The sequence below is a fragment of the Clupea harengus genome, chromosome 22 (assembly GCF_900700415.2).
Source record: "Clupea harengus chromosome 22, Ch_v2.0.2, whole genome shotgun sequence".
Classification (NCBI taxonomy): domain Eukaryota; kingdom Metazoa; phylum Chordata; class Actinopteri; order Clupeiformes; family Clupeidae; genus Clupea; species Clupea harengus.
In genome coordinates, this window is record NC_045173.1 from 14,014,736 (window position 1) to 14,027,235 (window position 12,500).

Consider the following 12,500-nt stretch of genomic DNA (forward strand, 5'->3'; position numbering starts at 1 on the left):
CGGCCCTACTCCTCCTGTGGCTACAGTCAGGGACGCGACGATGACCTGGACTGGGAACAGGCCAACACCCTGGAGAAGCCACCTACAGACCAATGGATGCCCACAGGTGAGTCTGCTGTGTGTGTGCGTGTGTGTGTGTGTGTACTCTGTATGTATCTAAATGTGTTAACAGTGTGTTTTGGAATGTAAAATGTTTCTAATTGTCTCCTACAAACAGCGTGTTGGAGAATCTGATTGAAAAAACAAACATGCGGACACATGCCAGGGCTTGCCAAATTTCTAAATCCCTGGTAGCCCTTTGGGCAGGCATTCTGCAGATTTTGGTTGCCTGAAATAAATTAAACATTTTTTGTGTACAAAGGTAGATATATTCAACAAAGCAATAAAAAAACATTGCAGACAGATTGCAGCAATCATGATGTTATGAAATATTTAGATTTTCACACATACATGTGCACGATTTTGCACGCTTTAGCATTTTCCTTCACTGCGCAGGCACGGTGGCTCAGTTGCTTGCACTGCTTGCACTGCTGCCTCACAGCAAGAAGGTCATGGGTTCGATTCCCACATGGGGCGCTGTTGGCTCTGGGGGGCAGGTCCTCCCCAGAGTGCACAGTGCTCAAATGGGCTATCTCCTGGGCCTTTCTGTGTGGAGTTTGCATGTTCTCCCTGTGTTCACAAGGGGTTTCCTCCACTAAGGACCCCAACAGAAAAAACATGCGAAATAACAGAACACATGTCCATCCATGACCAAAAGATGGACAGTTCACTTCACTTGGTCCACGGGCGCTACAAGCCGCCCACTGCTCCTGGGGGGTCCTTGAGGAAGGACAGTCCAGGATGGGAAAAAAGCAGAAAATAAATTCACCGCGACCTCAGGCTTACCTGTGTGTGTGTGTATGTGTCCTGTGTCGCCTCCATATATGCCCGTGTGTGTTCCAGTGTGTCGTGTGTGCCATTAAAAACCTGACAAAGGTCTTAATTATCTAAATGAACTCGCTTAGTGGATGCTCACAGCTCAGTCTGTGGACTGTGGCGATATGTTTGCGCAAGAAGAAATGGATAAAGGTGTGATTAAACATGGTGTACATGTTATGAGATGTACACGTTTGTCCGTTATGTGTGGCGAAACAGCTCTTCTGGTTCACTATTTTGCGTAGAATGCTGATGTGGTAGAAGACTGGCATCAAACACGACCCGACTAATACTTTTCCAATTAACACGTTCACCTCCTAGCAACAAACCATCATGATTAACAACGTGTTCGTTCAGTGTTCAAAGTTTTTCCACCATATAAACAAGATGTCAAAAGAGCGGAAAAGACGAATAAAGGAGGGAATTTTATTTAAGGGATAATTCTGATAGCCCATCAGACAGGGTGTTGTTACATTTTGGAAGCCTGACACGAAAACTTGATTATCCCGGGACCTTGGGCTAGTGATTTTGTAAGCCCTGAATATACGTACACACTGACTATAAGTAAGGGATAATGTGTAGGCCACCGGTCAGTATCGGATCTTTTTTTTCCCAATGAGCACTTTACTTTATCCCACTTACCAAAGCGATAAAAGACTTTCCTCCAGAATACCTCTTTTTATTGATTTTGTTGCCATTTCATGACTTACGCTGAGAAAAGAATAGTTATTCATAGAACTTTAAAGTTTCAGATGATGTGTAGCAACCTAATACTTGCTGACTTCAAGTTACAATGAATTCCTGTTGTAATGCCAATGTAGTGAACAGACTACATATGAAAGATGTGAATTAGAAACACAAAACGCGTCGTCAAGGGAAGCGGCCATTCATTTTTTACAGTGGTCATAATAATAATAATAATAATAATAATAATAATAAAGAAATACCATTCAAATCAATGGAACTTTTTGCAACATTCTGAGGAGCTGTATAATAAGAACAAATAATGGATGGGTGAAAGTGCTATAAAACACTTCCTACCAACGCTGCTTGGCTCACATAGTGGAAGAGAGGGGCGGAAAAGAAGTGCTAGTTTAGTTTGGTCTGTTCTTATACATGTGTGTATTTCACTGTTCTTGCCTGTATGTGTTTGCAGAATGTGTTTTGTGTGTGTGGTTTTTCTGTTGGTGGGTGAACTTTGAGTGAGGGCCCTGTTCTATTTCCTGTGCATGAAGCCTGTTCTACTCCTCTGAAGATTGTGAAGGGGGGTCTGTCATTTACCACTACAGTGCTGTAAAAGGCTCTGTCTAACTGCTTGATCAATCCAGAATATTCTGGCATTTAAACCTCTAATGCATATATTAAATAAAAGCTTGGCTTTAAATGGGCTACTCTGACCTGCCATTGAGAAATAGGATCCTGTTTACTAGTGTGCTATTTGCTGTTGTTTTATTATTTATATCAGGGGAGTCCATATTGCTTAATAAGGCCCCATGTGTATGATAATTCATGGTTAAATCAATGTGCCTGAATGATAACATTTGTAGAGCTTATTGCATTTGGCAGAGGCATTGCTGTATAGTGATGTGACTGTGTTGTAGATCTGACTTAAGTGTTTCAACATGTTGTCACGACATTCCTAGATCATTTGCTACATCAACTTTAGTATGTATAATACTTCACTGTTCAAAAAGGTGCTTATGATTCCTTTTAAATCGAATTACTTTAGAAGGAAATAAATGCATTCTTTACTATTCTGATTGGCCGCACTGTTCACTAGAACCGTCTCAACACAATCCCCTTACATCATAGGCTTCTCCAGAGAACCATTGCAAAAGTGTAGACAAGGTGAAAGACTGGCTCCCATTGAAAATAGCTCATGTAGTAAAAGTCTGGAATCAGTCAGTTATGGGCAAGATTTCCTCTAGAGTCAGGTGTTCCTTAAACTCTGTTTCTTTTTACTCCTTCAATCTCATGCTGTCCATCAATCATGGGCTGTAATGCCTTTGGCCATACTGTGACCATTGAGGCTGTTACGCCTCAAAGTGCATTCTTTTGTGTTACACAAATGGAATTATATAGTTATTCCGCTTGTACCACGGTTGTCACACTTGCGTGGTAGAACTACTTCTTTTCACTATACCTGGAGTCTTCTTAAAGGCCAACGCCCTTTTGCGATTTCTTTAGAATCAGGTGCATAGAAATGGCTTGGTTTTCAATTAAATCCACATATTTTTAACCCTTAAAGGTCTGAGGCCTGTTAGACTTTTTTAAGTAGTCTGACATGCCTTGATTGTTTTGTATATTTCCTCTAACTAAAAACATTGATGCACAAGTGGCATATATTTAGAAGATTAAATGTTTCTGGGGGGGTTCTTTTTATGACTGTAGGACAAAAACTCGCAGAGCTTTAAAGTCATATTGACAACAAAAACGTATTTTCCCACCGGTGAGAAAAATAGACCTTTAAGGGTTGTCTTCAACAATTTGAGCCAATTTCTATGGCACTGTGAGTTTAAAAACGTTTAGTTCCTTAGCCACCGTTTCCACTAGTAAACTAAGTAACACTACCCAGCTTATAGCAAGTGGTTAGCTAATAAAGTTGATGACTTAATGGCATAGTGATATCTATGTAGCCACTGTAAATTTAAATGCACAGAAATACTGTTTCTGTCATTGTTCTGCTTTTAACTATCGCTAAATAATATCTTGTTTTCATCGTCTTGACGATTACAATGGATGTTTCAGAACATTAGGTTTAATGACTTGCCTCTGAAGTGGGCATTGGCCTTAAGTTAAAACCCAAACTGCCATTACTAGTTCTAAATGGATGGTTGCTATGGCCAAAAGCCCCATCATCAGTTCAGTACCTCTCATTGCCCAGCCTTCTGCTGAGCCTTAGCTTTGTAAAACCGCTGTGGTCTGGAACTCAGATGTAGTGTCCTGATAGCTATTTCATACTTATGTAACATGTTACTCTCTGTACCCCCGTTAGTCCACTCATTTGTAACTCTGTCACAAAGTGGCAGTTCATTTGAACTTCAGGATTAAGGGCAAATTGGCAAATTGATATGCAGGTGTAAAAAAGCTGGAACTCATTTGTAGGTGTGCAAGTAGACATTCTAAAGAAGGCGTCACAATGGGAAGTTATGCTATTGACATATCCCTCATCAATATCCTCCCTCTCTGCATCCAGCCAACACACCAAGGGGAACAGGGACTTAAATGTGGGGAATTAATGCATATATAAAAATACTCCAATCCATTTTAATTAGACCTATTTTTTCTGCATTTGTCACTGCACTTAAATAGTGCTGTCCCTCTCCCTTTGTCAGTGCCCTCAGTCTCTCCTACTCTGTCTCTGACTCTGACTCTATCCGTCTCTGTCCATTTATTTGTCGTCCTATCCCCTTGATGCTCTGTTGATGGCTCTTCATGTGATTTGAAATGATCACCATTGTCCATTGCCAGCACCTAAGGAATCAGACTAATGGAGATGCTTGGCTTTTTCCGTGCTGTAACACAGATGTTGCTCCAAACTAATGGAGATTGTTTTCCTCTTAAATCTGATGTCTGATCACACAAAGGCTGCCTCACCGATAGATTACATCCCCCTCCACTGTCAGAAAATCCCTGTCAACCCCTCCCCTCCAGACAATTTAAAAAAGCAAAGACAATTCATTATGACTGCTCAGCAGTTCAACCATTGTGTGTATTTGTATTAATATGGATCTGTGTCTGTGTGTATTGGTGTGTGTTTGTATTTGTATGCTTTTCCATTTGTAGTTATGTGTGTGTGTGTCTATGTTTTTTATTGGTATATTGGTTTGTGATATTGGCGTGTGTGTGTGTGTATTTTATTTGGTATATTGGTTTGTGATATTGGTGTGTGTGTGTGTGTGTGTTTGTGCAGTTTTTTTACTTTTTTTCTTTTACTTCTATCTATCTATATCTCCATAAGTGTGTGTATGTAGGTCTGTCTGTTTAGCTTTCCTTCCCTTGCCGCTATGGGAGAAATGGGCTGCTGGGCCCTGTGTGTGTGTGTGTGTGTGTGTGTGTGTGTGTGTGTGGCCTGTTCCTCTCTCTACCCCAATTGATGTATGGGTCTATTCTTTGGCACTCCTGCCTCATGTGTCATGGCATCCACTGACCTATCAACTGACATGACGGTGTGGTTTAATCTGACATCTCCTACCTCATGCTGAAGAGCTGGGTTCAGCCAGCAGGGACACTGGAGGTGCTGGATGGTGGAAGAGGAGGGGCAGTGATTTCCTCCTCTTCTCCCCGCCCTGAGTGCCCTCTCCCTGGGCAGACGGCCACGCTGGGCTCCCTGTGCGCCTTTCAGCGTAATTAGTTCCACCTCCAGCTCAGCACCATTTTGGTCCCATTCCCTCACTGACTTAGATTATCTCACGTGGCAAGAGAGAGAGAGAGAGACACTGAAGCAGACAGGCATAGAGTGAAACAGAGAGAGAGAGAGAGCGAGAGAGAGCTGAAAAAGAGGGAGAGAGAGAGCGAGAGAGAGCTGAAAAAGAGGGATGGTGGAGGTCAATCAAGCAGGATGAGGATAAAGTAGATAGAAAGGGGCAAGGTGAAAATAGAGGGAGGTGAGACAGAGAGGGAAGATGGAGAGAATATAGAGAGATATAATGAGAGAGGGAAAGAGGGGTGAGGAGAGAACAAGAGCAGGAAGAGGAGGAAGGTGCAGAGGGAAGCGGAGGAAGATTTCAGTGCAGAGAGAATGATAGCGTCCCTTGTGTTACCTACACCGCCTTAGATGTAATGGGTAGAGGAGGGGAAAGAGCAGCTCTCTTCTCTCAGAGTGAAGTGATTTGTCTGGAGGTCTGAAAGGTTTAGAAGATATTTTGCAACTTTTTGGTGTGTGTGTGTCTAAGTGGTGTTTACTGGTGGCTGCAAATCATTCCAGACCTCATTCATTATTCCTGTTTGATGAACTGCTCTCTTAGATCCTGGAGCAGCACAGCTTCAGATTTCTTTGTTGGAAACGAGATGCTATACTTAAAAGGAGTTACTTCAGGTTTATATGAGAAACTCTACTGTAAGGTATTCCCCAGTATTTATTTCTCAATCTTATCATGGTAACATATTTATTACACAGTGTTAAGCTATAAGTGCGTTTTTGCCCATAGACTCCCTGTAAGAATCAATCATTGGTCCTTTCCATCTGAGCTGTCATGTGACTATGGGCTCTCTTTGAGTCAGAGCAGAACAGGCCTGTGGCTCATCACTGGCAGCAGTTCGCGTGGCGATGAACAGCACAGTTAAGCTCCTCGGATAGTGTTGTTGCAGTGCAGCACTGAACAACACCACCCACTACATTTACCTACTCATGTATACTTTTACTCACATTCTGTGCTCTCCTGCTGGACAACCTACAGCATTACATCACCAAATTAAAGAGGGAAAGATACATATTTTTCTCCCGTGTACTATAGTTACTGCATACTGTAACTGTATCTGAAGGTAAGAAGGAGGCTGTGGTGTAGCGGTTTCTCTGTCTGATCAGAGTTAAATCATTTTTAAGTACAAGGGTTCTCTGTTGAGCTTATGTCTAAAGTGGAGTGGTGTTCAGTAAGTAGCAAAAACAATGGGAATATACCTGCCCCTGAGCCATAACAAGCACTTGGCTTTGCCAGATGCTCACACTCAAACAAGCCCAAAGTCCCATTCACACATACATAGTTCACTCACAGCACGGTCAAAAGGCTCAGATGAACCTGCTCTCTCTTCGCACATGAGAGAGGGAGGCAGGGAGGGAGGGAAAGCCTGTGATGGTTTGGAGCTTCCTCTCTGTGCTCAGAGCTCAAATGATATCAAACACACACATACACACACACACACACACACACACACACTCACGCACGCACACACACACACACACACACACACACACACACACACACACACACACACACACACACACACACACACACACACACACACACACACACACACACACACACACACACACACACACACACACACACAGGCAGAGACTTGCTCTGCACCAATGCACGGTCTCCTCTCTAAAGTACGTACAATGAAAGAGGAGAAACCACAGAATGGTTTCACTTATTCACAGCAGTATGTTTGTGCAGTGAGTTTCAGTCATATCAGACACAGCTGCCGTAACCTTGATCCTCATCAGATGACAACTGCTAGTGGAGTCTGTGGAGGCTTTTAGTTATGACGTGTATAATAGTTATTCATACAGATATATAAATGGCAAGAGCCCTTTGAGTCCATGTGTGGAAGAAAGTATTGGTTTATTTCAAGCTGATTTCACTCCTTCCACTGAAGTGAAGGCTTATCATGTTGACCTGATGCAGAGAAAGTTTAGCCTGAAATACTTTTATAAATACTTCTGTTAGTAAATTGCTGCAGAGTGTCAATATGTTCATAATATTTTTATAGAGATGCCTACTTTGGGTCCTAAAGAGGAAAACAAATTCCTTACACAAAGCTTTTCTCAAGAGGGAGATCTTTAAGAATATTATTGTATAAGAATATTATTCTTCACAGACGTTATGAAGACGGGGGAGAGGTCTTCAAGTTTCCCTCTATAGTTAGTATTCATTGCTACGCAGAATTTATTGCACATCACCATTTGCTTTTCCATAGAGATAGTGTAACTATGATATTTATTTGTTTATTTTAAAAGTTATTAATACATTCTGTGTTTTGACTCCAGCTGTTGCAGCCTGAAGTGTTGCAGAAGGTTTAGCACAGTATCCCCAGAGAGAAGCAGCTCTGGAATAAGGGTCCACTGCATGAGCAGAATGAAGGTTGTCTAACAGGGATTCATTGCTGCCCTCTCCTTCATCATGCTAGTCTCTGTCAGTCTACACTGCTGCTCAGTGCTGTAGTCATTTGCTTGTGTGAAGGAAAACTGAGGGTGTATTTATCTGGCATTACCTTCTCCTGTTTTTATGTATTCGTGTATAAGCCTTTGTATTCGTAGTGTTATCTGATCCACTTTGGCCAGCATTTGTTGTGTGTTGTGTGCTTTACTGTAAACATAGGGCCCCGCCTAGCCTCCTCTGCTGGGGAAAGACTTTTGGTGTTGCACAAACGGCAAGGACACACAAACCCCTCATTCAAGCAAGAAGGACTGAAGGACACCAGAAATCAAATCAAATTTAAATTAAATCATGCAAGATGACACATCCGGCAGGTGTGAATGTGTGTGTGTGTGTATGTGTATTTTTGTGTAGTCATGTGTGTTTGCATGAAGTTTGGTTAATTGGGCTTTAGGCATTGGCAAGGTCACATGTGTTGTGCCTGTGACATAGTAAGAAAACCTTGTAGGTGAGAACACACATTTCCTTGGACTTAATATGTAAACTGTGTGTGCATGTGTGTGTGTGTGTATCCTGTGTTTGCCTGACGTGCTGTGATTCTCCTGAGTTGTGTGTTCCTATTCCAGTGGCATTACAAAATAAACAGGCTTATGTTCAGGAGCCGCTGTGGGCTTCATTTATTAATGCGCGCCACCAGTAATGCAATTTCACCCCTCACACAGATTAGGCCTCAGAGTGGGAGCAGGGGAGCAGTCAGACTAATGATATCATGAAATGTTCAACTTCTACTGTTCTCTGGCCAAGTCCCTTATAGCTCTACACACATCACCCCCCCCCCCCCCTTTACAATCTCTCATTTTGGTTTAATGTTCATCCAAGATTCATGGTTAAGTGTGTGACTTTACATTTGACAAGTCAGGGCTGTTAATTCCATACCAGAATGAGCCTGAAGGCTATTTTCTTGTCTCTTCTCATCATTTCAGTAGCCCAGGAAATCAAACCATAAAGACCTTCATTTTTTTTCTGTGTTCTGTTCTACTTGCCACTTCTCTATCTCGCTCTTCCTGTATGTGTCATGGCCTCCCTGTCCTTTCCTTTCTTCTCTATCTGTCTCATATTACTTGTGTTGGATGGATTTGGGTAAACTTTCCCAAGCATAGCTCGTAGAAAAGGCTATGTTTGCTCGTCCTCTTTCTCTGTTCCTTTCTCTCTTTCTCTCTCTCTGTCGCTCTCTGATATCTTGCCATTGCTGGCATTTGCCAGTTCCCCATTCCCAACCCTGCTGTTTGCCCTCTGTGGCTCTTATTAGCAAGTGAGTGCCAGGGGCTTCAGGGGGTCCAAAGGTGGGCTGGTGGGCGAGAGGGAAGGGGAGAGGAGGGGGTCGTTTCCTCTCTGGCCTTCATTCACATTTGTGCCACATAATGATTTTCCAGCAGGTTCAGGACCCCTGAATGGAAGAGACATAACGAGGAGCAGTCATTACTGCAAATTACCCTCTCCACCTCTTTACACACACACACGCACACACACATACACACGCACACACGCACGCACACACACACGCACGCACACACACGCACACACATAAAGCGGGTTTGCCCCCACCTTGATGAGTGTGAGTGGCAGCCACTTCTCTGACTGTGATGATCGGAGGTGGCAGAGGTGAGTTTGCTTCTGAATTGTTGGAAAGGTGCGTGTGTCTGAACTGGTGAAAGGGTATGTGTGTGTCTATGCGTTTGGTGTGTCTAAATCAGAGGGCAGGTGAACTGTGGGCTGTGAAGTCTTCCCCTCTACCCCTGCTGGACCGTGGTGTGTTGGGTAAAAATGGAAACACATCGAACCCAGTTATCATCCTCTTGATTAAATCACATCTAAGTTGTGTGTAATTATTTTTCTTTAAATCACCACTCCAGGTTTTTTCAGGTGCTTTCATGGGCATAAGTAGTCGGAAGTTTACTTTTGAAATGCTGCTAGTCAGTAAAAAGTTAGTGACTGTGGAGGACTCCATTTGATTAGCACTGCCCCACATCAGTCTTGGAGCCATTCATCCACACTGTAAAATCCTTACTGTGACTTCATGCAAACAGCACAGTGTGTGTGTGTGTCTGCTCTGCTGTGTGTGTGTGTGTGTGTGTGTGTGTGTGTGTGTGTGTGTGCATGTGTGTGTGTATATGAACTGTGTGTGAGTGTGTGTGTGTGTGCTCTGCTGAGTGTGTGTGTATGTGTGTGTGTATATGAACTGAGTGCGTGTGTGTGTGTGTGCTCCGCTGAGTGCTGTCATGTAGGCTGATTGTCCAGACACAGGTGTCCCTCATCACTCTCAGGCTGTTTGGCTGTCCAGCCCCTCCATTAGTTTCCATCTGAGCCATTTAGCTGTTTGTGTTTCACCCCCTCCACTTGTACAAACCAATGACTGTCACAGCTAGTGGGAGCCACAGACGAGGAGTTATGGAACGCAGCTACTGCATGTCAGACGGACAGACGAGGTTGAGGCAGAGGTTCTCTTTCTCCTCCGTCGCCCTGACGTCCAAAATATTGGAGAGATGGCCTTTCACATGCGTTTTGTCGTGCCAATTAAGCTTGTTGATGGAGGTGTTTAATTAGGTGTAAGGTCCTGTCACCTGATGGCAGCTGTCATGAGTAATCAGTTAATCATTGGTCACCTCTCCCTCTCACATTGTCCTCTAGCAAGGCTGGCAGGAAGGGATGAGGGAATCTTTTTGCGGAGTGGAGAGATAACGGAGATAACAAGGCACTGAAGCTGTGAAGGAGTGAACACAGTCCTCCCCAAGAATCACAGATATCAATAAGGCTAGTGCTAATAGGTCCAATGGAAATGTAACTGTATTCATCTGAGTATCCTGTAACTAATTGGTCAGTAGCTTTAGCTTCAACCTTTGTTTACATCGTAGGTCTGTTATAGAATTCAGAGTACCACAGTGGCATCTACTTTTCCCTTTCCACAGCAACAATTAAAGTCTTAAAATCTGAAGTCTAAACGTAGTGTCTCTGATTCACCATACGTTAGACCAAAGTCTGCCACACCACGAGAGTGTAGAGCTCAGTTTAGTAATCTGCATTTGATAGAGCAGCAAGGGGATGTTACCTCAAAGTTTGTGCCTGTCAACCTATTTTTCTCATGGCGGTATTGTAGAAATGGAGAGAATGGTGGATTAGCACTTGCCTCGCCAGTGAATTCAGTCAGGGAAGAATAGACATTGTTAGTTTCATGGTGCACACTTTCCAAGCCAAAAATACTAAAAGAGCCACAAATTGCTTTCGTTCATGCACTTGAAAGTGAGTCTGTGGGGAAACACACTTTTTGACACCGAACCTATTTGTACATGCTTGTGAGAATGCATGGATGTGTGTACCTTTATGAGGATACATGTTTCAGTAAGCACATGTACCTCTAGAAGTTGCTAGGGAAAATTGTGTGTGTGTCTCTTCCTTTTTAAGAATGACCTTTCTGTCTGGTATTAATTAAGACCTGGAGAGACAGGTGGGGAGCTGTAGAGTTGTGAAAGCTCAACAGTAATGAGGTCATCACGTGAAAAAAAAACCACACACACACACACACACACACACACACACACACACACACACTCACTCTCTCTTCTTTTCAGTCATTTTTTCCTCTCATAATGACTGCAGCCACAGACATCAGCAGCAAAGCCTCTTTCACTGATCTGGATCTGATCTGGTGTGGATCTAAATGTGGCTAGATCTAGATCTGGCCTGTATTTAATCCAGAGTCAGCTTTACAACAGAACAGAAGTTTAACAACAACATTGTGTGTGTGTGTGTGTGTGTGTGTGTGTGTGTGTGTGTGTGTGTGTGTGTGTGTGTGTGTGTGTGTGTGTGTGTGTGTGTGTGTGTGTGTGTGTGTATGTGACAACAATATATTTTCACATAATATTGACATAAACAAAAAGTGGCCAACTGGTACCTTCTTCCATGAAATGTAACAAACTAGCCCGTACGATTACTTTCATCCTATAGTAAATGTAGCTTGTCAGATAGCTAATGGTCACCTCAGTCATCAACATGTCTGTCGGGAAGTGGCCCTGCCTGATGTTAAACTCCTGTATGGCGTTAAACTCCTGTATGACGTTATACTAATGCTATATGCCCTGTGGAAAGCATGAATGTATGGTTCCTAATGGGTCACACATCATTTGGAAGAGCTATATCTGATCTGGCCTGTATTTAATCCAGAGTCAGCTATGAGTTTTCTCATCCCACAATCGAGCAGGAGTCTAAAGCCCTGGCTGTGGTCCAGACTAGTGGTTTGGAGAAGTCTGTTTGATAGAAGGGCCTTGGCCTGATGAGCAGCTGGTGTCTGTAAACACCTTGTGATTAACCACTGATGTTCCCGTAATTAAGAAACGAAACCTTTGGAACAGGAGAACCCTGCGTCAGCATTTGGTTGTGCCGGTTCTGGTGTCTCCAGGGAGATCTCACGGCTGAAATAAATGGTATATGATGGAGCACTATTTCCAGCACATCACTTTTCTGTCTTTCTTTCTTTCTTGCTTTTAAAATAGTCTCAATTACTGTGTCTCTCTATATGAACCTAAACTCAGTGACCTTTGGTGTGATTCAGAGCGTGGTCGTTCACAGAATCCATGTTGGCCTTTCTTGTTCTTGTGTGTGCAGTTGAAAGGCCATACTGCGGTCACTGCCCCAACAGCTTGAGGGCTTGATTAGTCCTGTGGTGGAGAGGTGATGTAAAGGGCCTTCCTCAGTGACCGTTTTGATTTC

At 43.1% G+C, this 12,500-nt stretch overlaps 1 protein-coding gene across 6 annotated transcripts in view; it reads left to right on the forward strand.

Moving 5' to 3' along the window:
- The window catches only part of LOC105889425 (receptor-type tyrosine-protein phosphatase mu-like), a 138,983-nt gene that overhangs the window by 25,434 nt on the left and 101,049 nt on the right, over positions 1–12,500 (forward strand). For all 6 annotated transcript variants that reach the window (XM_031559557.2, XM_031559558.2, XM_031559559.2 and 3 more), the window contains exon 2: positions 1–106. This exon is cut by the window's left edge and continues 17 nt beyond it. In XM_031559557.2, the coding sequence (XP_031415417.1) occupies positions 1–106 (106 nt within the window). The remainder of the gene's footprint in view (positions 107–12,500) is intronic.